This window comes from Triturus cristatus, chromosome 3_2 (assembly GCF_964204655.1).
Source record: "Triturus cristatus chromosome 3_2, aTriCri1.1, whole genome shotgun sequence".
Lineage (NCBI taxonomy): Eukaryota > Metazoa > Chordata > Amphibia > Caudata > Salamandridae > Triturus > Triturus cristatus.
This window is the reverse complement of record NC_140584.1, coordinates 522,162,778-522,188,579: the sequence shown is the minus strand read 5'-3', so window position 1 is coordinate 522,188,579 and position 25,802 is coordinate 522,162,778. Positions and strand designations below refer to the sequence as shown.

Sequence of the window (25,802 nt, the reverse complement as noted above, 5' to 3'; positions counted from 1 at the left end):
TGTGAGATCTGCTAGAAAGCTATATAAACACATACAGCTAGTGGCAAAGAAGGAATGGGACGAGGATCACTGGCAGGATTTGAAAACTGCTTGTTTGTCCAAAGACCAAAAGAAGTTTTGGGCAATAGTGAAGTGGGATAGAGGTGGGGTTGCACCATCTCCCCAAAATAATGTGGCAATAAACCAGTGGGTTGATTTTTTCAAACCACAATATGCTTCAGTCTCGCGAGAAGGCGAGCACCCACCCCCTCCGGCTATTTATTTCCATACGCAGGTGTTCACGATCAAAGATGTAAATCTAGCATTAGATTGTATAACCAGGGGCCGTGCCCCCGGGATGGACGGGATACCTGCGGATGTATTTTTAACTGATAGATCATCCTGGTGTCAGTACTTTCAATACCTAGCAAATTCTATAGCTATGGGGGCGCCCGTACCCCCCTCATGGAAAGGGGCTGAAATAATCCCAGTTTTTAAAAAAGGGGACAAATCATTACCCAGTAACTATAGACCTATCAGTCTCATTGATTCTGCTCAGAAACTGATAGGTCGATTAGTACAAAACAAACTACATACCTGGATTGAAGAAAACAATATTTTGTCCCCATTCCAGGCTGGGTTTAGACCATGTACTAGCTCGGTTGACCAGGTATTTTACTTTCTAGCACTCTATTGGAGGAATGTAAAGCTAACTAATGGGACCCTTTATGCGGTTTTTATAGACTTAAAATCTGCATTTGATCTAGTGCCCCGCACCAAACTATGGAGGGTTCTCGACGAAGCAGGGATAGCACCGGAATTGCTAACATTACTCGTCCGCTTGCACGAGAACAACTATGCACGAATTAGGTGGGGAACACAGGGGGAGGTTACTGACACATTCCCTGTAGAGCGTGGTGTTCGGCAGGGTTGTGTCTTGGCACCCACGTTGTTCTCCCTGTTTATTAATGGCATTGTAGAATATCTGAGCCGTTCCCCCACAGACGCTCCTGTATTGGCTGGGTCTCGCATGCCTGTTCTCATGTTCGCGGACGACACGCTGATAGTCTCACGGACACCTAGCGGCCTGCAGAAGGCGCTAAATGCATTCGGTGACTTTTGTCGAGAACGTGGTCTTGAAATAAACACCTCCAAAACAAAGTTCATGTGTTTAAACAAGCGACAAAATTTTAGAGGTGTTATTAAATTCAACGGCACCCCGCTGGAACAAGTGGAGGCATTCACATATTTAGGGATATCCCTCCAGCACAATATGAAATGGACAAACCATATTGATATGGCTGTCCTAAAATTTCACCAGTTAGCGGGAGCAATTGTTTCGAAATATAAACTATCCTTGACTAAACCTATCACTCCAGCCTTAGAGATTTACAAGATGAAGGCTATTAGTGCTGTACTATATGGAGCGGAATTATGGGGCTTTGGCAACCTGAAACAACTAAGATTAGCCGAAAATAAGTTCTTACGTTGTTTAACGGGAGTTCCTCGAAGTACCCCAATGATTCCACTAGCATATGATCTTGGTAGGAAAAGAGTTGAGGATTTGGCACGATTACGCCCACTCCTTTATTGGCGACGCATCATGGTTACACCGGAACTTGCGCATTATGCTACTGCCCTAAAAGATATTATCAGGGCTGACCAATTTCACTCTATAGCATGGCTTAAAGAAATCAGAGACTTGTTAATAAAGCTAGACCTGGGGCATCTATGGAATGATCCAAATGGGTTAAAATTTCCTTCAAAGCCTGTACTTAAAAAAATGTACTGGGACATGACTTTAACATCTGCTTTTAGCTCTGGCCAGAATTCCAATCTAACAGGACGATACCTTGACATTAAATGTATTCCATCTTGTGAGGCATTTTGGGATTACATAGAGAGGCCCACTGATAGAAAACTGTATTTTCAGTTTAGAATTGGGTCTCTCCCTGTCAAAGCATTTACCCAAAATTGGTTACCTAATCATGATAATAGTTGTCCTCACTGTCGAGATTTGATTGAAGATGCTGGCCATCTATTGTTTGTCTGTCCATTGTATGTTATTCCACGTCAAAGGTGGATAAAACCAGTATGTTTAAATTTGGGAATACGTAGATACAAGGATGCCCTAAGGATACTCGAATCTGATTGTACCCCATGCTTGGTTATTGCTGTAGCAAAATTCTTGGGGTGGGCCTGGGTAATACGTTCGCGTACCCTAAAAATGCTAGAAGCTGGACAATGAGTATCTGACACTAAGGTTATTGTTCTACTTTTATTATAAAGGTTTGATTTTTAAATTGATGGTATTAATTCATCGGAACTATTCGCCAGCATCATGGTTTAATGTAATTTTAAAAATTGTACATTGTTTTTAAAAATAGTATTTATATTTATGATATTGTTAGGATGTAAACATGCTTTTATGACATGCTGTCGAATAAAGCTTTGAAATTTGATTTGTATATCAAAATGTTATGTAATATTAAGACAACTTTTGTATTTCTGTTTAACATCGTGTTTATGAAGTATAATAAATACGGCCAGAGAATGCTGACATTTCTCTAACGCAAGTACAGTTGTCTGGCTGGTTTTCATTGGTTTGAATGGCTGTATGTTGGGGGGTGGCAATGTCTGTTTCCTTTACAGCACACCGGTCTCATGACGGTCCCTCACCTGTTAAACAGAAAGAGAAACACAAAAGGGAGTGCCTGAAAAGAGTCCAACAATTGTATTATAGAGTTTATCTTTTTTCTTTCCTCCTTTCACGATAACTACATAGTAAGGGTGGGCGTAGTGGGCGTAGTGGGGCTACGTGAAGCAGCACGTAGTGTGCCCAAATCTACGCACACTACGCGCTTCGCGTAGCCCCACTACGTGCCACCCACCTCCCGCCCGCCCTTCTTTTAAATAATATAAGCATTGAAAAATAAATTAAAATAAGTCGACTTACCCGTAAGCGCGGCGTCTCCGGGGCTCCCTCTTTCTGTTTCTAATTTCTTCTGGCAAATGCGCATGCGCGGACGCCCGCGCATGCGCATTTCTCGCGAGAAATGCGCATGCGCGGGTGTCCGCGCATGCGCATTTGCCAGAAGAAATTAGAAACAGAAAGAAGGAGCCCCGGAGACGCCGCGCTTACGGGTAAGTCGACTTATTTTAATTTATTTTTCAATGCTTATATTATTTAAAAGAAGGGCGGGCGGGAGGTGGGTGGCGGGTGGCAAGCAGCTACGCTTCGCCCTCGGCGTGTGCGTAGCGCTGCCCTGCTTCGCCTACTTCGGAAAGTGCGAAGCAGGCAGCGCTACGTACACTACGTGGGCGAAGCGTAGTGCTACGCCCGGGGTTACTACATAGTTCAATGGTGTCAATCCCAATACTCTTCTCGAATACCGAAATAACGTGGGAGCCCTTGTGTGAAGTCTCAAAAACAGTTCTCTTTATTAATCTTCAATACATCAATGAAACAGCCAGGCCAACGCATTTCGTCCTCTGGGAGGACTTCATCAGGGTTTCTGTATTTCTTTGCAGTAGTATCACTTTGAAGTCTAAGTGTAACGTGAATCAGTTCTCCCAGAAATTCTTCAGACGCTCCCATAGTACCATAGGTAAATAACAGAAGGCGATAAATAATGTTGCTTAAAATCCACTTCTTAGTTTCCCTATGATACTATAGGAGCAATATGAGTGTCTGAAGAATTTCTGGGAGAACTGATTCACCTTACACTTAAGTGAATTGCGTTTTGTAGTAAGTAGTACACCACTGTAGTACTACGTTACCTACTATAAAATGCAGTTTGTAGATCGGGTCCATTATGTTTTGACATTTGGGCTCCTATATCCCAACTCACTAATTTTGGTGATCTTTAATGGCAAATATAGAAACTCTGGTGTAGGTGGAAATCGGATGAAGTGTATTAACATCCAACGCTAGGGCTAGGTCGTAGTTCACTAGGTCACCCAGGCCAAACCAGGTGATCAAACAATGCATGTTGCAATCCAAGAACGATCGCCTTTGGAAATAGGCGATTCAGGGCTAGTGATACTAATGTAAAGACTATGGGAGTCAGTGAAACTTTTCTTTTGTATCTCCCAATGAAACGCACACCTCTTCTTCTGTACTCAGTATCACCCGGTCATGCCGCAGCTTGCAGGCTCGGAACAGGGGGGAGGGCTGTGTTGTCAGAACTTAAACATGCCCGCAGCAGATCGCATTCTTTCACGGCTGCACAGAGGCGCAGGGACAGGGAAGCTGTTCGGATGTGTCTGCTAGCACTCAGGCAATTGGCTAGCACGAGCAGAACAGTTGTATTGTGTTTTTATTTGCACTTGAAAGTGGCTGCTGCTGAAGCACTGAATGCGCCTGACACGAAAATACCTGAACTTACGTAGGTGGATTTACTACACCGGCGGCGCTGTCTTGCGATGGTAGTTCTGACAGTAAATTAAACATTTGCAGTCCTCTTCGGAGGGTGTTTTTTTCCTGACAGCAATGCGTCTTAGGTGGCACACAGGCTCGGCTGGCTGTTGCTTTGCTGCAGGTCTTGCCTGACGGCCCTGTTTTCTAACGTGTCTGTTCTTCGCTGCCAGGTGAGCGTCCTCACAGACCAGGTAGAGGCTCAGGGCGAGAAGATCCGGGACCTGGAGACGTGTGTCGACGAGCACCACCTGAAACTTGATGCCGCCGAGGAAATGCTCCAGCAGGTAAACACACCTTTTGTACACGTCGCAGGCTAGCCTTTGCTTATTTGAAGATGTTTTTCTTAATTTTAACGACTTTAACAAGACTCGCAATTCTTACAAAACTATTTTCAGTTTGAAACAATTGGAACTTATTTAGTTGTTTCGTGAAGTTCGCATTACTTTGTTACAAAAAATATAGCTACAAATGTGTGTAAATACCTGTCCATACAGTTCAAATACTTTTCTTATGTTTGTATCACTCGGTGTTTACTATCTAGCGAAACTACAATATGCATTCGCTTTAGACACAGATAAAGTCAATGTTTTGTGCGTCCTATCTTTGAAAATAGCCCCAGCGCACTCGCTGTGTTCAACGAATGCTTTGTAACATAGTTCATTTATAAACGTCTATATTTAACTGAGCACGTGACCTTCAAGCCTAACTGTGTGCCTTCCACACATGCTGGTCGCTTTCCCCTGCAGGATTGTGTTTGTGCAGCCATGTCCTCCTCTGTTGTTAGGCACACTAGCATGTAAAATGATACAGCGCAGTTCTATTTATCAACAGGACAAGGCGGGCGGGAAATGTTAGGCAGTCGATAAACCTGCCAAGCAGGTTACAGTCGGCCTTTCTCTAGAGGTGACGCATTATTTTACAGTCCGAGCTTGCCTCGGGATGTCAGAGTGTAGCATGGTTAAGGGTATCGGAAAGCAATGAATGAAAGACACACCTTGCCAGGAGTTCTTTTCTTTACCTGTTGATTCACAGCATCGTTCTTCTAAAAAGAATGCCCTGTAACTTCAAATATGCAGAATATTTGTATGAAAGACATTTTTTCATATTCGCTGCCAGTTGGAAAATTATTTTCAAAACCAGTCGCGTGGTTTACAAATAGACACTATAAGGCATGTATGTTGTCCCCCAGCAGGGAAGAGGGCGGGACGCATGTATATTATCTCCCTGCAGGGAAGAGGGCGGAACGCATGTATATTGTCTCCCAGCAGGGAAGAGGGGGAACGCATGTATATTATCTCTCAGCAGGGAGAGGGCCGTAGAATGTTGTGAAGTAAATGCAGCTTCGAATTTCAAACCGCGATGACAGCTGAACATGGCAAAGACGTCATTCTTATATCCCTGCCTCGCTGCGAGCTTAAAACGCAGATACAGCAGGGGGGGTGATGAAACCTATGGGGTGGGAATCATTAGCATAAACGCACGTTCTTGTGGCTGCCAGGTTAACACGTCCTTGTTTAAACTCCCACAAAGCTCCTACCTCGTGGTTCCATACCAATGGCAAATTCAGGCTAGCTGATAGGATTAACATGGAGTAAAAGGAGACCACATCATTTTTTATTCGTGTAAGGAATACAATGCTGGGGTAACTAACAGGCAATTTGGACTGGACAATTGATTATTGTCCTGAGTTAAGGTAAGTCACCTGGTATTTTCCCACTCCTAGTGTTGTTTGGATTTCCAGCCACTTACAAACTCATATTTCGGCACTTTTGCTTTCGCAGCCGAGCAGTGCCCGGCGACAATACAAAGCTCTGGTTTACTCATCCCGAGGGCCTGGCATAAACACGTCAGAGGTAAAACCTAACAGCCCACGTGTGACACTTGTGATCATCATTGTTGTTGTTGCCTTAGGAGTGCCCTGTAACTGTGCAGCCTTACAGGTGGATACCGATGCTCGGTGTGGAGCTGTGTTCTCTGCAAGCACAGCTGTGCTGTGATAAATCTCTTTAAACGTGTTTAGACATGGCCGCCTCCATGACTGAAGGCTGAAAGTGAATGTCCTGCTGCAAACAACTCCTGGTAAAAGAAGGCTGCTAGAGACACTGATCCCTTTACAGCTTGTAGCGAAAGTGGCTACAGTTGCCTGCATGCCTTTGCGACCTTAGACTATCCATATTGATCACATTTTGTGTAGACCCCCCTCCCCCCGGCTAACACTGCCCACGTGCTAATACCATGTTGTGGGAAGCGAACCTAAGCTTCACCCTTCTTTATTGTCATCCTTTGCACAAAGTGCAGGCCTTCAAAGCTCCTAGCAATAACCTAGGCACAGTCTTTGCACCAAGACTGAACTGGTCTCAATTTTGGAAGACCTGAGAGTCACTGTGGATGAAGGTGGCTCTGCTGCCCTTATTCTTCGCAGTTTGTTTGCGGCCTTCAACACTGTCTTCCATGGCCTGTTCTTGGAGTGTCTTCAACAGATCAGGGACTGGTCAGCGTCTTCAACATTTAAATTTAATCTGAGCAATCTTGAATGTTCACTATTCCCTAGTTCCCAGGATACCCTTTTGGGTGGCTGTTTTGTTTTACAAATTATGCATCATAGCAATGCATTGGCTCACCATTAAGTTGAGAGAATGAATTAAAAGGCATTACTCTGCCAGAGGTGGCTCGAGATGTAGGTATAAACCATGCTAGAATATTAAATTAAGAATAAACAAGAAAAAGGTCAGAACAAAGTCAAATGGGCACATTTAGTAAATAGAGGATGTTATAATGTTCTTAAAATTGTGTTAAGTGACTTTTAAATGGGCAGGTGATCAATGTGAATGAATGCAGGCAGGTGAGTATAATTTGTGGTCGGTGGTGCCGTTCCGTGACTCAGTGGGGACAGGGTACTGCAAGGAACAGGATGGTCTGGAAAAGTTGGGGCAAAGGGAATGGGGCTTAGTAAGGAGGAATGTTTCCATGCAGCACCAGTGCATTTGCAGGCCTTTGTGGCAGAAGAAATGATTATACCCTGCTAAAAAGCACCCCATAGAAGAGATCTCTTTCTGAGTGTTACGCAGTCAGAGAGAGTAGAGCAACCTACCAGAAGATAAACGATAACACCAAGAGAAGTATATTAAACATCAGTGGAATATGACATGTTGTAGAAAGTGTTGAAGAAAATATCACACACTTTAGAATCCTTAGCAAGTTTATAATGCAAAAATAATTACTCCTGTGAATTCACAGAAACGGGCGAAAGATGTTCCTTCTGCAACCTAATAAACATAAATGCTACTGCATCATGCACACACGACAAATTTGTAAACTTCTTTCGTATAGACACCGATGGAAATCATGTGACTGAAACCGGTACCAAGGAGATGTAGCAGGTGCCAACAGGACCAGTGAGACAAAGCACATTCGACCATCAAATGGTCACTAGAGGGTGAACGTTAGCCACTGAGCAATCCATTTGTGAATTCTCATGTTTAACTGCCAGGCATGAAAGTGAGTTTAAGTACATCAGAAGTGGTACAGCTTGGTACTACAATGAGCATGGGTAAACAAGATGGAGCCAGAAATGTCAGTAGCTAAAAGGGATACACTCACACCAGGCAAGGACATCAAAGGAAAGGCAAAAGAGGCTGATTGGGTGCAGTGGTTGTCCTTTTGTGGAGGTTCATTGACCATTCTTATGACCTCCAATTGGACGTCTTGTAGCATGCTGAAAGTGAACATTTGAGATATTTCCTTACATTCAAGTATGTGTTTCATGGGCTTGACTGTAGGAGCAAACAATCTGACACAGATAAAGGTACTCAAGGGACGCAGTTGCGGCCACATGAGAAGGGGCCAAGCCCAAAACTCAGAGGTTCGAGAGAAGGCACAGTGGAGGTGCGGTGAATAAAAGACAAGCAAAGACCCCCACTTCCGCAAAGAAGGTGAACCTTGGGATCCAGGCTCTTGACAGGTACGGAGGGGGAGCAAGCCCGGAGACGACCCAAGAAAATCAAGCAAGACAAGTCACAGGAAGATGCCAATCCAGACCAGTTGGACCATGAACGCTTAACAGACTCTGACGGTCATCTCCCACTAATGAAGGCAATAACTAATCTGTAGGCAGAGGCCTCACTGAGGGTCTCTACGGACCCTGCAATGGACTCAACACATGACAGGGAAGATCCCTGATGGGCTAATCGAGCTGGCTGAAGTATCGGCGGGGAAAGACCAGCATGCTTCGCCCCCCCCCTCCACCCTGCCTAGAGATCCCCAACTACACGCAAGGAGGGGACTGTTTGGTTCACTTACTTGTCTTTCTCCCCATAAGTCTCAGTCTAAAGGTTTAGAGATCATCAGGGGGACTAGTTGAAGTTGTTGAGGGAACCAGGGAAGGGAGGGCTATAGACCTCTTTGGCTTGGCACACAACATGGTTGCCAGGTTGGTGAATTTGAGGAAATGGGCGAAAGGCAATGGGTGGGTGGAGTGGGGGGTTTGGGGAGGGAGAAACTAGATAGAGAGGGTAAGATGTTGCTACAAGTGGGACACATTCATGACTCGTGCAGGTACGGACAGTGGAGCCCACCATGGAAAGGTCAGATATGACCATCTAACGTAGATGCTGGGGACAAGCAAGCAAGGTTACGGGAGGTAATCAAAACTGTCGTGGAAAGTGAATGGACTCGGTAACAAGGTAAAGAGAGAACTGATAGCTAGGTATATTAAGAGACATAAACCAGATGTGATCATCCTACAGGAGACTCATTTGCGAGGCTCACACAGCAGTTTCCTGGGAAGAGGGGCATACACAAAATTGGCACACGTGGGTTTCACCACAGGATCCCATGGAGTGGTCATCCTGGTCAGGAAGACCCCTCCCTTCCACAGAGAGAAAACATGGGCTGATCCAGATGGGACTTACGTGGCAGTAAAGGGACTCTGGGGCAGGATGGATGTTACCCTCGTCAGCGTTTATGACCCACAAACTTCAAAAGATAACCCTAGACGAAGTGTCAGGGATATTGTTGGAAGCAGGCTCCTCAGTGCATATAATTGAGGGCGACTTTAATGACGTCATGGACCTGACCCTAGACCGCTCCGGCCAGGTGAAGGATTCGCAGAAGGAGACAGTTCTATCGGGCTTTGCAGAGACCATGGGGCTCTCGAACCTTTGGCACTGGCATCACTCCACTGACCGTATGTACTCCTACTATTCAGAAACCTACAGGGATTTTCCAGACTGGATTACATATATGCACTGGCTGGCGAAGGTAGAGGGTTGGAAAGAGCTGAATATTTGGCATGGGGTCTGTCTGATCACTCCCCACTTTGGCTGACTTTTGGGGTCCGGACGCATATGGGGATGCAGGCATGAGGATTGAACACCTTGGAACTGAGGAATGAAACAGTGGCTAAGGAAACCAGAATAGACACAGAACTATATTTTAATGAAAATAGACTGTGACATCCGCTCTGGTCCTTTGTGAGGGGTATAAAGTGATACTTACAGACCGGGCACAGAATATTATTGCCCATAGGAAGTAAAAAAGAGGTGCAAGACCTAGAATAACTGGAACAGAGACTTATGGAATTGGAGGGCAGACCTGGTGCAAACTCAGATCCCACTATATTCCGCAGAATTGCGATAGTCCGAAGGTAGTATCAGGCACTGGCACATCAAGAAGCTAGAGTCATAATTCTATCCCCTCAATATCGTCTATATGACACTGGAGATCAAGTGGGGCGACGGTTAGCTTAGCTAGGTAGAAATATAGCTTATGACGGAGATCATAGGAGAAGGTGGGATATCCTACATCACTCCCCAGGACATCGCAAACGAGTTTACACAATACTATGCTGCCTTTTATAAGGCACAGCCATTGGCGGACCCCACTCAAATAAGAGACTACCTGGGAGAGGTATCAACTCCAACCCTGTTGGCAGATGAACAACGGCTCTTAGAGGAGGATATGGGCTTATCCGAGGTGGTCGCTGCCATTGGCAACTTAAAGACGGGGCAAACCAACCCAATGGCATATCGGCAGAAGTTTTAAAAAACCAGACTTCTGGGTCCATACTTGCTTAAGATGTTCAATGAAGTTAAGGGAATAGGTGCCTTCCAGCTAGACCTCCACAGCTCCACTATAGCAGTGATTCACAAACCATGTAATTCTGCAACACAATGCAGTTCCTGCCGTCCGATCTCCCCCCTCAACATAGTCTTGTGGCTATCATATTAGCCACCAGATTCATACCAGTATTTTTTAATTTTTTATTATTTTACAGAGTTTTATATAGCGCGCACTTGACCCGAAACTGGTATCAGAGCGCTTTACATAGCACCAGTTGCATTACATGACGACACATTCAATTTTATTAGGCACGGGGAGATTACGTGATTTGCCCAGAACCACAGGATGTTCAGCGTCATTGCCGAGACTCAAACCCAGTCCCCCACATTCAAGGTTGACCGCCCTAGCCGTTAGGCCAACTCCTCTCCCCTAAGTGATTAGTAATTTAATACACCTGGACCAATCAGGCTTCATGCCCAAAAGGTCGACCAGGTCCAGTCTCTGCTGACTCTATAACTGGCTTGAGGTGGTTTAAAGTAGAAAGGATCCCCACATAATCCTGTCCTTAGATGCTGAGAAGGCATTTGATGCCGTCCATTGGCATTTCCAAAAACAGGCGTTGGTCAAGTTCGGGTTTGGTCCCAAATCTATTTGCCTGGATCGACCTTCTTTACAAAAATCCAGTTGTAAGAGTCAGAGTAAATGGTGAGCTATCCACAGAGTACTCAAGGAGAGGGGCATGAGCCAAGAGTGCCCTCTATTGCCCCTTCTGTTTGCTCTTGTGTTGGAGCCCCGAGCCTGCATTATTAGAGCACACCTGGAAATATCGGTATTTAGAGAAATGGAGGAAGATTCAGGCAACTAATAGATATTGCTGTAAGCTGTTGATATCCTTCTCTATGTAACCAGGCTGACTGAGACCCTACATGTTATATTCCAGATATTTGAAAACTATGGGGCCCATGCGGGATACCCCCTTAATTCATCAATTCATCAATTGGGACAAGACTAGCCCATACCCGGCAGGAGGCCCCTTCGCTGAGCAGTTGTTAATAGATAGGCAGAGATTTAAATACCTGGGTACATAACCTCCAATAAAGAGGCTAGCCTAGACTGGGATATTCGGATGGTAATTGCAGACTTCCATGGGGATGTAGAAAGATGAAGGATGCTGACCCTGATGCTGCTAGGATGGGCAGTCATGTATAAAATGGTTACACTCCCAAAGCTACTTTACATCCTCCAAAATACCTACCATAAGATCACAGACTACATGATTGCAGAATTGACAGTGAAGTCCGGACGCCGTTGTGGAATGGGAGTCACCCTAGAGTAGCACTCTGGACACAGCAAAGGAATCAATACAATGGTGTCATTTCCCTCTCCAACATCCAGGCATACTATTGGGCAGCACACTTAATAATAGTTAATGACTGGGGATATATTCCCGGGGAGGCACCCAACCTACATGGTGGAGAGGGCTCAGTTTCAGACCCATGCCTACGTTGCGATTTAAATGGGGGGAAAAGGGGTCAAAGAAGCTACTGAGAGTGACCCAGATGATCATTGCTGCATAGAAAAGGGTGGAAATGCTGATGAAATGGGACGGAAGACTAACCTGGGAGACGCTCCAAAGGACTAGCAGTCAATGTCCGACCTTTTGGATTTGCCAATGCTTGTTCAAAATCTATATAGCCTGTCTGTTCATTTTTCAATCCTGTATCTTAAGTGTGCAGTCTAAGCCATATGCTATTACCGAGACTGCACTTGACATAGTCGGACTGGAACTATAACCAATTCACCATCACAGGACGACGACCACTCCTACAGGCTTGCATAGCAATGCTACCAGTCAGGTATATAGAGCTTAAAGACAGCTTGCACCAATTGCAAGAGGTCAAGGCCAAGGATAACCAGTGTGTCCTCAAGAATGCCAGTACTTGTCAGGAATGGGCTATTCTTACACTGTGGAAGGCAAGGGTGTTTTTAAGAGTACTCATGATAAAGCAAGGATGTGCCACAGATATTCGTGGGAAAGACACAAAGTTGTCAATGGCTAGTATATGTCAAATATTGGCCACTATTATGGTAATGTCACCACAAATGCCCACACGTATAACACAGGTGGCCACTGATACTGCAGGAATGACCAAAATGTTAGCAAGAGTACCAAGAATATGTCTTGCCTGTATTTCCCTTCCTCCGTCACCTTGTTGCTGATATATAGACCTGGTGACATCTGCGCATGTGCCACAGAATGGAAAAGTGCGCTGAGAGTCTGTCCTTAAATTGTGATTTCATTTCTGTTGGTTGAAACTGTAGAACGCAGCTTTTCCTATTTCTGTATCCTGGACTTCTGGGGGTCCCACCCCATGCACCAGGTGCCACTGTCCAGAACCAGGAAGAGAAAACAGGCAGAAGATGGGACCACCTTGCCTAGAAGCGTGTAGGTCACAGGTAGTTGTAATGTAAGCTTCCTTCTCAAAAGCATGGTAGGAGCAGAGCATAGGTTTCTCCGAACATAAGCAGGACACAGGCATCATCAGTTGTTTCATCCCTAAAACAGAGAACTGACCAATGGAGGCAGCATAATTACATAGAAACCGTAGGACATAGACCACAGTGGTGCAACTGTCTCTCTTGCTCTCTCTCTCTCTTTCTGTCTCTCTCTCTCTCTTCTCCTTCTCGCTCTCTCTCTCCGTTCTCCTTCTCGCTCTCTCTCTCTGTTCCTCTCCCTTTCTCTCTCTATCACTCTCTCTCTCTCTCTGTCCTAAACTCTCTGTTCTCTCTATGATGGGAGGAATGCAGGGGACACATCCCGAGAGCAGCAACTGTGTGCCTACCTACAGAAAAAAATACATTTTGACAAACTTTTCTGCTATTGAATTTCTAACTCGTGCTGCAGGTCTTATGTTGGACTTGTTTGCTCTACTTTTTGCCTGACATTAATTGTGCCGGATGTGACCCGTGATTTCTCGAAAAGCCAATTTCAGGGTTTATATCTGCTAACTTGCTCCTATTGTTTGTGGGATGACCGGAAATGTGTTATACATTTCCTTTTTTGTCAGACACTCTGATTTTTATTTACTTGCTCTCCTGGACCCAAAATTAGACCAATAACTATAATGGGGAAAAGGCGAAACTACAAATCCCAGCATGCTTACTGTTGGATGAAAACCCAGACTAGTTTAACGCCAGCTTCATCGCACAAGGCGGATTGACGGCTGTAATGCCTTTCATCTTCCGCAGTAAGTGATGAGCAGTGTACATTTCTTAAGAACTCTGTCCCTCTTTTATGAACAATCCCAGCTGTCAAGGACACATTCCTACCTGGGCTAAAAAGTGAATTGTGAGCACGTGTTTCAGTCACTCTTTCCTCCAACTCTGTGTCTGTTTTTCTCCATCACTCAGCGCCACCCAGCTTCTTGCTGCGGCCGAGACCTCTTTCAACAGTTGTGTTTGCAGCTGAAGGGTCTATATTTAGACGACCAACCAGGGTGATATTCTGGGCAACTGTCTGAAATTATTCTTGACCCGGGCTTGGGAGTCACGTGCCACTACATACATTTGGTTGCTGGTTACAGTGAATTGTACAACTGCAGTCGGTTGCATCGTTGGTTATTTTGCCAAAGCTTTCTGCATCAAAGGGCTTGGCGTTTTTTGCTAATCACAAGGGTTTGCCGCCACTTGTCATTAGAAACAAAAGATTAAAGAGCTTGTGCTACCGTAGCCCGTGGTTTTCGTCTGGAAACTTTGCAACAGTTAATTATGCCAAAACAGACTGTAGTGTTATGCTGCGACTTCACTGGATGACATTTAGTTTTTCCGAGTGCTTGGCGGGTGTCTGAGCAAACTGTGAGTTCTGGGGATTCACAGAGAGCGCTCTCCTCGAGCTTGCACAGTATCGCACGGTAGGCTACGTAAATTCCGCGGGACTGGAGTCAAGAAATATCCGATTTCTGTTGTTGCTGGAGGGATTACTGTAGGACTACTGGCCGCTTAGAAGTCTGCTTCGCTTTGCTAGAAGGTAGGTGGGGCTGCTCGTTGTTACTTCCACAGTGCTTGACCTGTTCAAGATGGGGGAACTTTCGTTTGTGCTTGTTTGTGTTTATTGCATTTCGTTTTGAAGTGTTCAGCTTTCCGTGTTTGTCTTTGAAAGAGCTGAAAGATGCGAGCACGTGGACAGGCAAGTGTATGCAGTGTTTACTTTGGGTGAATGTTTAGGAGTCCGGTAAGCACGCATGTTCATTTGAAGGGCAACAGTGAAATATCTGGCGTTCTCTGTTTAACTTTAGATCTAAAGATGGTCACAAGAAGACAAAGGATGTTTGGGGTGTAAACCCAATTAATATGTACATTTTGTTATTGAGAGCAAATAGATGATAAAATATCCCAATTGTCCCTTTGGTGATGCAAAGCCAACCGAGTTGGCTGCCGATTGGATTTGCAGAGCGTTCATGTTTCTAGTCATGGGTTTTCCATTTCTTTAAAACTTATTATGAGGTCATCTTGTCTTATTCGGTTCAACTGAAGCGAATTGAGACTACAATTCCCAGAATTCTATGGGTATTAAAAAGAAAACCCGGATCTGGAAGCAAGGAGTCCTGCTGCCTTGGAGCCATCTGGGAACCCTAGCTCTCTATGTAAGTTCCGGGAAGGACTCTCACAGGTGTGTTTAGGTATGTGATGATTTGCTCTTGACTAATCATTGAAACGAGTATAATCTATGACTAGCAGGAGTTTGGATTTATGAGGAAATAATGTCAAGTTCCAGTCAGCAGCATCATGAGAGACGAGGATAAATAAGGGTTAAACTGCAGCTCCAGTTTTACTACAGAGCAGTGACACGGTTGTGTCTTGTAGTCTATCTTCACCCTTGTTAATATCTTTACTTTGTATACTTAGTACGTTGGCTGTTGTGTTTTCATATTTACTTTCTAGCTGTGTTTGTGGGCAGGTGCTGACCAAGCAGTGGTAACTCATCTTTTCCTGAAGTGCATAAAATAAGCTTTATTAAAACTGCAGGATTACCGAAAGTAGTTGAACAGTGGTTCTGACTGTTGAACGACTTTCATTTTTCCATAGACACGTGTTTCTCTGCTAAATTAATTGTACACTGCAGTTCCCTCTTCTCGGAGGAGCATAATCGTTTCAAGATGTTGTCGATTTAAGGAGAAATGGCAACTCGATGTCTTCCACACGGGTTTGTCATCTTTTGTCTTTTACTGTAAACCCACCCCTCTGCTTCACCGATCACTTGTGAAAATGATTAATACTAAAATTGTTCGTCTGGGCAGACAAGACAGACGAGATGGTGAGAATATTCATTATTCAATTTACAAAAACGTTGCCACCTAAAGCTACTGAGAAACATAGTGCTTTAAGTGGAGTTGTATGATTTCTAAAAGGATGCATTTAAAGCAGGATTTGTATTTTTTAAGCATTGCTTGGTATAGATTCCTGACATATCTGACAGTTGTGCTGTTTATTTAGTCCAAAACGTACCTGAGGACAAATGTGTTTGTTACACACCTGTTCTCATAAAAAAAGTCCTGTCTGTCTGAATAATCTTTTTCATTGGATTTATACAAATGAACATCTCTGCTATGGCGAGGGTACAGCCTGGGAATAGATCATTTACTTTAATCTGCAGTAGGAGGTGTACATTCCTCAAGATCAACTACACAAAGCACAATGCCCCCCTTGCTCTTTCTGAATGGCAATTACTCCAGAGTCCAGGCAGTCAGGGTATGGAAAGTTTTTCTTGAACTGCAAGGGTTTTTTCTCATTTTAAATGATGTAAAGCAATGGCTCTGCCAGTTATCAGTTCGCTAAAGATTTTTATTGTTTTTGGGGGGGGGGGGGGGAAAGTGGTGCAGTTTTTGCTGCTCTCATTCTGAATGAGCCGCACCTACTGCAACACTTTTAGCATACGCTGCCTGTTGGCTAAGTCAATCAATCAATCAATCAATCACTGCATTTGTAAAGCACGCTACATACCTGAGAGGGTCTCAAGGCGCTGGGGAGGGAGGGGTGCTACTGGTCGAAGAGCCAGGTCTTGAGGAGTCTTCTGAAGGCCAGCAGGTCCTGGGTCTGTCGTAGGATGGTGGGGAGAGTGTTCCAGGTCTTGGCGGCGAGGTAGGAGAAGTACCTGCCGCCGGCGGTGGTTTTTCGGATGCGAGGGACTGTGGCGAGGGCGAGGTTGGCTGAGCGGAGGCTTCGGGTGGGTGTGTGGAAGCTGAGTCGGTTGTTGAGGTAGGTGGGTCCGGTGTTGTGCAGTGCTTTGTGTGCGTGGATCAGGAGCTTGAAGGTGATCCTTTTGTTGACGGAGAGCCAGTGCAGGCCTCTGAGGTAGAGTGTGATGTGGCTGCGGCGGGGGACGTCGAGGATGAGTCGGGCCGAGGCGTTCTGGATGCGTTGGAGTCGTCTCAGGAGGTTGTTTGTAGTTCCTGAGTAGAGGGCGTTCCCGTAGTCGAGTCTGTTGGTGATGAGGGCCTGGGTAACGGTTTTTCTTGTGTCGAGGGGGATCCATTTGAAGATCCTGCGGAGCATACGGAGGGTGTTGAAGCAGGACGCAGAGACGGCGTTGACTTGCCTGGTCATGGAGAGAGTGGAGTCGAGGATGACTCCCAGGTTGCGTGCGTGGTCCGTGGGTTCCGGGGCTGTGCCTAGTGACGTGGGCCACCAAGAGTCGTCCCAGGCTGATGGGGTGGGTCCGAGAATGAGGACCTCTGTCTTGTCTGAGTTCAGCTTCAGTCTGCTGTCCTTCATCCAGTCGGCTACGGCCTTCATTCCTCTGTGGAGGTTAGCTTTGGCGGTGTGGGGATCTTTGGTGAGGGATATGATCAGCTGGGTGTCGTCGGCGTAGGAGATGATGTTGAGGTTGTGTTGTTGTGCGACATGGGCGAGGGGGGCCATGTAGATATTGAACAGCGTCGGGCTGAGGGAGGATCCCTGTGGGACGCCGCAGATGATCTCAGTGGTTTTGAAGCGGAAGGGTGGGAGGCGGATGCTCTGGGTTCTGCCGGAGAGGAAGGATGTGGTCCAGGCCAGGGCCTTCTCTTGGATACCGGCGTCATGGAGGCGTGCTGATAGGGTGCGGTGGCAGACCGTGTCAAAGGCTGCTGATAGGTCCAGGAGGATGAGGGCGGCTGTTTCTCCTTTGTCCATCAGGGTCCGGATGTTGTCAGTGGCGGCGATGAGGGCGGTCTCGGTGCTGTGGTTGCTGCGAAAACCGGATTGGGAAGGGTCCAGGATGTTGTTAACTTCGAGGTAGCGGGTCAGCTGTTTGTTGACAATCTTCTCGCTCACTTTTGCCGGGAAAGGGAGCAGGGAGATGGGCCGGAAGTTCTTGAGGTCCTTGGGGTCCGCCTTGGGCTTCTTCAGAAGGGCGTTGATCTCGACGTGCTTCCAGCTTTCTGGGAAGGTTGCTGTCTCGAAGGAACAGTTGATTGTATTCCGGAGGTGGGGCGCGATGGTTGCGCTGGCTTTGTTGAAGACGTGGTGAGGGCAGGGGTCCGATGGGGATCCGGAGTGGATGGAGTTCATGGTTTTGATGGTGTCTTCGTCGCTGACGCTGGACCAGACGGTCAGGCGACTGGTGCGGAGTGGTAGTCGCAGGGGTGGTGGACTCGGTGGTGGGTGCAGGGGGGTCGGAGTTGAAGCTGTCGTGGATGTCGGTGATCTTGCGGTGGAAGAAGGTGGCCAGGGAGTCGCACAGGTCTTGAGATGGCGGGATGTCATTGGTGTTGGAGCTGGGGTTGGAGAGTTCTTTCACGATGCTGAAGAGCTCTTTGGTGTTGTGTGTGTTGTTGTCTAGGCGGTCCTTGAAGGCGGTCTTCTTGGCGGTCCTGATAAGTTGGTGGTGTCTGCGGGTGGCGCTCTTGAGGGCTGTGTGGTTGTCTGGTGTTCGGTCGTGGAGCCATTTCTTCTCCAGCTTCCGACAGGTGTGCTTGGAGATCCGGAGGTCCTCGGTGAACCAGGCGTCCTTCTTGTTGGTGTGGTTCGTCGTAGAGGTCTTGAGAGGGGCGAGGGTGTTGGCGCAGTCGTTGATCCACTGTGTGAGGTTGGTCGCGGCGGTGTGTGGGTCGGTGGGTGGTCTTAGGGCAGTAGTCAGTTGGTCCTCGGTGACCTTGCCCCAGCAGCGGCGTGGTAGCTGTTGGGTGCGGTGGTGTGTGGTGGGTTTTCTGAAGGTGAAGTGGACGCATCTGTGGTCGGTCCAGTGTGGTTCGGTGGTGTGGTTGAAGGAGACGTGGGGGCTTGCGGAGAAGATGGAGTCGAGCGTGTGTCCAGCGGCGTGAGTAGGTGTCATTACGAGCTGTTTGAGTCCGAGGTTGGCGAGGTTGTCGATCAGGGCGGTGGAGTTGGCGTTGTTGTTGTTCTCGAGGTGGAAGTTCAGGTCCCCGAGGAGGATGTATTCCGTGGAAGCGAGGGCGTGGGTGCTGATGAGGTCGGCGATGGTGTCACTGAACTGTGGGCGGGGTCCGGGAGGTCTGTAGATGAGAGTTCCTCTGAGGGTGGTGTTGGGGTCGGTGTGGATCTGGAAGTGCATGTGCTCGGCGGTGGTGAGGGTGTCATCGGTGTTCGTTGAGATTTTGATGGAGTCTTTGTGGATGATGGCGATTCCTCCTCCCACTCCGTTGGTGCGGTCTCTGCAGGAGATCTTGTAGCCCTGTGGGATGGCTATGGCGATGTCTGGTGCTGAGGTGGCGTTCACCCAGGTCTCCGTCTGGAAGGCGACGTCGGGGGCGGTGGAGTCTAGGAGGTCCCAGAGTTCGATCGCGTGCTTGCGAGCGGAGCGGGTGTTGAGGAGGATGCAGCGGAGGTGGTTGGGTTCTCTGGCTGGTGGTGTGGACGGTTGGATGCTGGTGAATCTGCAGTTCCAGCAGGTGAAAGGCCCCTGGGTGCGTTTCGGGGTGGCCCGGTAGCAGGGGTGGTCTCGTCTGGTGTTGAGTGGTGGAGGGTGCTTGCGTCGTAGTGCAGTCTGGCGTTCCGGGGGGTGCGGGGTCCAAGGGTTCTGGCGCTGGGTGCGGTCCAGGCACGGACGGGCGCAGACGGGTTTGCCTTAGGCGCGCCTTTGGCGTGCCAGCGGTGTGCGGCCGCTTCGCGGCCTCCATATGAGGGCAGAGGGAGGGAGGATGGGAGGAGGAGCTAAGTGGTACTCAACAAAAATGTATGGGAGGTTGGGCATTAGTGGTTTAAATGTAGTGGTGCTGGAACAATTTTCAGAGTGGGGGTGCTGCCATCAGTGTCACATCACTGTAGTCGCAGGCATTGTGAAAAATCCAACCTTTTCACAGAGAATACGTATAGCTGCTAAACCACACCCATTCAGCAGGAGAGTGGTAAGAGTGTGGTAAATACCTGATGGGACTACATTGTCGCAGATATACTACTAAAGCATGGTGTGCTGGCATGCTGTCATTAACATACAACACATTTTCCATAAAAATAGCCATAAAATTCACCATGACATGCAGTTTTATTGATTAACCTATTTAGTGCACAAACGATAATATGTGGAAATTGGGTTTCAGCTAATATTTAGCATTTGCACATCACCAAATAAAGTGTCTTGATTTGATCCTACTAAAATCTTTGTTTCCATCTCATGCTAATTACGAAAAAGTGTGCTTCATTTATGCTTTCCTAACTGCTGATATATTTTGGTATATGCGTACAGTTCATTTAGAGGTATTTTAATTATGATGTGTCGTAGATAAAACTGACATACAGCCTTTCCTTTCACTCTCAATAGCCCAGCAAGATTGTCAGATGCTTTACTTTACAAAGTCCTCTAACTTTGCATTCAGGGAATACCAGTACTGAACACCAATGTGAGGGGGGAGCAAACCTTTCCAAAGCAGCCACAATCCTTGTCAGAGTGAACCACAGAAGTCACCAAATCAGCATGTGCTTAACCTTCTGATAGGTTGGCACACAAGCAGTCAGGCTTAACTTCGAGGCAGTGTGTAAAGTATTTATACAGCACTCAAACAACAATAAAGTGAAAACACAGCACAACTGAAGTCCTAAACCAATTTCGAAAACTAGAGTAAATTTTTATAAATTAAAGGACACAAAAAGCTAGAAATACAATCAGTTGAACTGGAATCATGAGTTTTTGACGTTTCAGGTGAAAATAGCTTAAAAAGTGTAAATCACCAACATGTGAGTATCTTTTTGCGCTGGACCGAGACAAAGTCACAAGTTCAGGCTGCTCGCGATGGAGCGCAGGCCATATACAGGATCAGAATCGTCCCACCTGGAATTTTACCATCTGACTTTGATGTCAAGGTGGTGCTGCGCAGTGCAGTTATGTGAGGTTCCGTCTCGCACTGTGGTGGATCGGGTGAGGTTTTGAGGCGGGAGCTGTGTGGCACTGAGGGGATCTGTGTAGTACCCATTGATGCCGGGGATCATGAGCTGCACTGTGCTGCAATGCGACTCCCTGTGTTGCTCTAGGCCGCTCTGCGTTGAACACTGTGAAACCTTCAGTTAGCAGGGAGAAGTACATTCTGACTCCAGCCAAGGGTCCTGAGTCTTGAGGACGGCATTTGGGGGATCAAGACTCCCTTCTACAGAGTCCAGCAGAGGGCACCAGATTAGGCAGGTTAAGTTTAGTTGGTCTAGTAAGCTGGAAAGCAAAAATGGCATATGGAAGATTGTAGCTCAAACAGGTCGTCAGCCAACTTACCCTTAGGGTCACTTCTGGGGTCCTGGTTACAAGGCAGTGTTGTGATTTCAGCTTCTCGGGATGCTACTTTCATACCTAGGGCCAGCCTGTAGGACACCCCTATGTTTAACTGTAAAACTGGTTCTGGTCAGTTTTTCCTTTTCCACTGGGCTTGGCTCCAGCTTGTCTAGAGCGACAAAAGGTAGGCAGACCCAGGTGTGAGCTGCATCTGCCAGTAACAGGGTAGGCATCTTCTGTAGTCGGGTATGGGCTGGATACAGCCCCCAGTCCATCCTGCTTAGTAGATTAACACCCTTCTCCACACCTTATGCCCTTTTGTCCACAGTCTGGGGTCAATCTACATCACACCACAGGAGAGCTGTTAACAGTCAGGTGACCCTGGACACTGACATAAAGGCACATTTGGCTTAGGCAGGATAAAGGCAACTTTCTGAAAGTGACATTTTCAAAATATTAATTTAAATTTGACTTCACCTTTAAAGAGAAATTTAAATTACAATTAAAATGAGTGGAAGAAGTATTTTTCTAGCTGTTCCCAAACTGAATTTAGCACTTATTAATGTAATAAGGTAAACCAGTGCGAGTTTATAGGAGGCGAGCCTTGTCAAGTATGAAACAACTTTGTTGAATTTTCACAGCTAGGACATATAGAACTTTAAAAATACATGTCCTGCTTTTTAAATACCGTGCAGCTTGCCCTATGAGCAACTAGGTCCTAACTTAGGGGAGTCTTATAAGTATTAAAGAGGAAGGTTTAGGCCTGGCAATTGGTCCGTTTTGCTATTCCGTAATGTCCTTTTTAAAATTGCACACACAGGCTGCAATGGCAGGCTTGAGATATGTTTTACACGGTTACTTTAGTGGGTGGCACAATGGGTGCTGCAGCCCAACAGCAGCTTTTCATTTACAGGCCTTGGGTACAAGTCATACCATATTCTAGGGATTTATAAGTAAATTAAATGTATCTATCAGTTGTATACCAATTTTAACATGTTTGGAAGGGAGAGCACAAGCACTTTATCACTGGTTAGCAGGAATAAAGTGCGCAGAGTCCTAAAGCGAACAAAAATTGGTACAGCAAAAAAATAGGGAATTGAAGGCAAAAATCTGGGAAAGACCATGCAGAAGATGGTCTTTTCTGAAAGGTTGGGATACATGTTCCTTAATCTTCATAAAATGGGACTGGGAAATGATTTTATTTCAAAAGTTTGAAGGCTGTCTTATTCTCCCATTGCAGAGGCAAATTATGGAAATGTTCTCTCAGTTCCCTTCACAGTACACAGAAGACCTCACCAGGAATAATCTTCATTTCTCTTTCTCCTGGCGATGGAACCACTAGCAGCAGCCGTTAGTCAATCTTCCTTGATAATCGAGAATGAAGTTTTGCTTTTTAAAATGATCCAGGAAAGGTATTGGACCCCACAAAAATTAGCTACGTTCTGACTTTTACAACACTCCAACTACTGGAGATCCAGTAATACCAACTGTTACACGACCTACATTCTTTAGGACTGCCCCAAGGTCCAAAAACTCTGGTCCAGTAAAGGACAAACTCTAAGCACAGTAATTGACTTCCCTGTACACATGACGGAGCACAGAGCCATATTACATGATATATCTGACCTACACAAGATCATGGGACATAGACGCTGGCTACTGATTACAGCTATGACCATGATCAAACTATGCATATTTCGACATTGGCGATCCTTATGCTTACTCATGCAAGATGAATGACTTATCAAAATGTACACAATAAACTCATATGAACAGCTCATCTACATGGTGCAGGATAACAAAGAAACATTCTGGTCCATATATTGTCCCCCTTCCTTGATCTGTGTACAGTCGCCAACTAGAAAGAGACTTTACCCCCACTTACATCTGTGAGAGGGGCATCGGAACCTATGCTCTTCTTTGCTGCACCCTAATCTTTATTACCTCCTTCTGTTAGAATCACTTACAACCCCTGCCCCACCATATATATAGCATCATTCTCTCACCAGTGGTCTAAATACCCTGCTCCACATACAAGGGAGGTTCGAGTTTCTCAATACTCTTGATACCGCACTACTTACAAAAGTAGACCCCCTGTTGATCATTGATCTCCTTTCCTTCAGAAAAGGTTTGAAGACATGGTTCTTCTCCCAGCAGCACACACCCTTTTATCCCTAGCAACCAGTGCTTAGCACCAGGACACCCCAGGGTAACCGTGCGCTCTACAAGCGCGATTAACATAACCTAACAAGGCTTTACTCACTTATCTTTTACTCCTTGCAGCAGCATGGACTGATTCTCTCCTCACCTTTCTTCTCCCCCCCCGCCCTCCAAATTGAGTGCTTTAATGCCAATGAGAGATGCTCCTTGGTGGTTTTCATGGACTGCTAGTCCGCATCTCAATATCAGGAGCATAAAGACTTCTAAGCACTTACCTCCTTCCCTTTCCCCCAGACTGGTGTATATAATTTTTGTCTAACATTGGTTTCTTGATCTGAAGTTCAAAGGTACCTGCATTCATTATTTATATACATCCATTTGCTAGTTACCACAACAGCTATAGCACAGCTTATTACAGACTAGACTTCACAGCTGTAGATAGGTTTATAGATAGAAAGATTTTCTGATTGGTTCTCATTTCTTTCTCTTTGTTTGGTTCCACGGGTGGGCTGAGACCATTATTTAAAGTTAGTTCTTTAAACTGACCGGATAATCTTCTAAACCATTTTCATTTACTTCTTACGGCTTAACGTTTAATGCTTATATTTTTATACAGTATGATCTGTTCTTGTCAACAAAGTCATGAGCATTTGTATTTGCAGATATATCTCAACTGTACTGTGCTTCTGATTAAAATCAATAAAAAAATTGATGAGTTCACTTCTTTTATTCCTCAGACTGGCAGTATGTTGCTAGTATCGACCTCTAACATACATGTTGGTCATGGCCCTGTCTGCAGGGTCACACCAGATTTTTGCCATCCTTTGCTAAACCCATTTTTGTTGTCTTTTACGACTTTATGCACTTGTCCACTGCTAATCAATAGGGAAGTGCTTCTGCTTTCCCCCTTAAACATAATAACATTGGCTTATACATGAATGGCACATTTATTTACTTGTAAGTCCTTGGGTACTATATGATCCTAGGGCCAGTAAATTAAAGGCTACTAGTGAGCAGAATCACTCATTGTGCCACCCACTAAAGTATTATTTTAAAACATGTCTCCAGCCTGCCACTGAAGCCTGTAGTACAGTTTCTAACTGCCATTTCGACCTGGAAATAAACAAGTCCTACAGACTCATAGGGCATGGTGCATGGTATTTAAAAAGCAGAACATGGATTTAAATTGTTCATGCCCTGGTAGTTGTTTTTCAATATTGTAAGGCTATCTCTAACTTAGAGTAACACTGGGTTACCTTATTACACTTAATAAGAGATAATGTCTGTTTGGGACCAGATAGAGAAATGCTGTTTGCACTCAAACAAATTGTAATTGTATAAAGGTAGAGTTGGATTTTAAGTTCTTATTCTGAAAATGCTACTTCTAGAAAATTTTATATTTTTCTGCCATAAGTAAAATGTGCCTTTCTGCCTGTGTCTAGTGTCACATGACTGTGAATGGCCTTCCCTTGGTGGTTTGTTTATTACTCCCTGACATAGTGATAAAATGGCCCAGGTGTGGAGGGAAGCGATCTTCCTCATAGGATTGCTGGGGAGGAGTTGTGGCCTACCTTAATAACACTTCAAAGCACCCTGCCTGCAGTGCACTCAAAGAAACCTGACATCAGGCCTGCCCTTGACTTTGTCACCCTAGACAGTTTGGAGCCATTTTCAGTAAAAGGGGGAGAACTGATCAGAACCAGTTTTGGGGGTAGGTCAGTGAATTTCCCCACACAAAGGCTGGCACCAGGTATAAAAGTGGCAGCTTCAGAATCTCTCATTAGAGCACTCCTGCACCAGTGGCAGATTCAAAAGGACTGTCATGCTTTCCTAAGAAGGAAAATTGGACCTGCTGGCCTTGAAACCAGGCTTACCAGAAGTGACTGCAAGGGTCAGTTGGCTAACCTCTTTGAGCTACAAGGATACAACAACCTTCCAGAGGCCTTCCTGCAATTTCCCAACTGACCACCACAAACTGGACCTGCCTGAGCCAATGTGCTGGCCTCTGCTAGAGTCATTCCTGTTCCCTAAAGGTGCCCCCATGTCCTGGACCCTTGGTTGGCATCAAAGTGTACTCCTCCTGAACAAAAGGTGAAGATACAGAGGTTTTTGCCTCGCCATGACTGCAAAGTGACCTCTTTGTGCTGAGAAACGACCTCCGGTGAGAATCGCCAATGCAACCTCCAGCAAGACCTGCACTTCACGCCGGCAGCAACAGCCTGCATTGACCACCAATGCGAAGTTCCAGCAATGACTACATCAGCGACCATCCACGACATTGGACCTGCTGCTTGCACTGACAGCAATCGCTTGCTGCCAATGCGAAGAGCAGCTCCTCTCCCAGACTTAAGAAGGTACGTTTTTTTAGCTGAACAAACCTAATCCCTGTATTCAACCCGTGCTCCATCATAGTTGGTCCCGTGCTCTCCATGTCACTGGAGTCAAGCTAGCCTGGTTGAGGAGGGGTTATGCCCCAAAACCGGTCCCAGG

The 25,802-nt window shown here is 46.0% G+C and overlaps 1 protein-coding gene across 7 annotated transcripts in view; it reads left to right on the top strand.

Moving 5' to 3' along the window:
- PPFIBP2 (PPFIB scaffold protein 2) overlaps positions 1-25,802 on the top strand; it is a 1,154,531-nt gene that overhangs the window by 749,739 nt on the left and 378,990 nt on the right. For all 7 annotated transcript variants that reach the window (XM_085648219.1, XM_085648223.1, XM_085648222.1 and 4 more), the window contains one exon: positions 4,570-4,683. In XM_085648219.1, the coding sequence (XP_085504345.1) occupies positions 4,570-4,683 (114 nt within the window). The remainder of the gene's footprint in view (positions 1-4,569; positions 4,684-25,802) is intronic.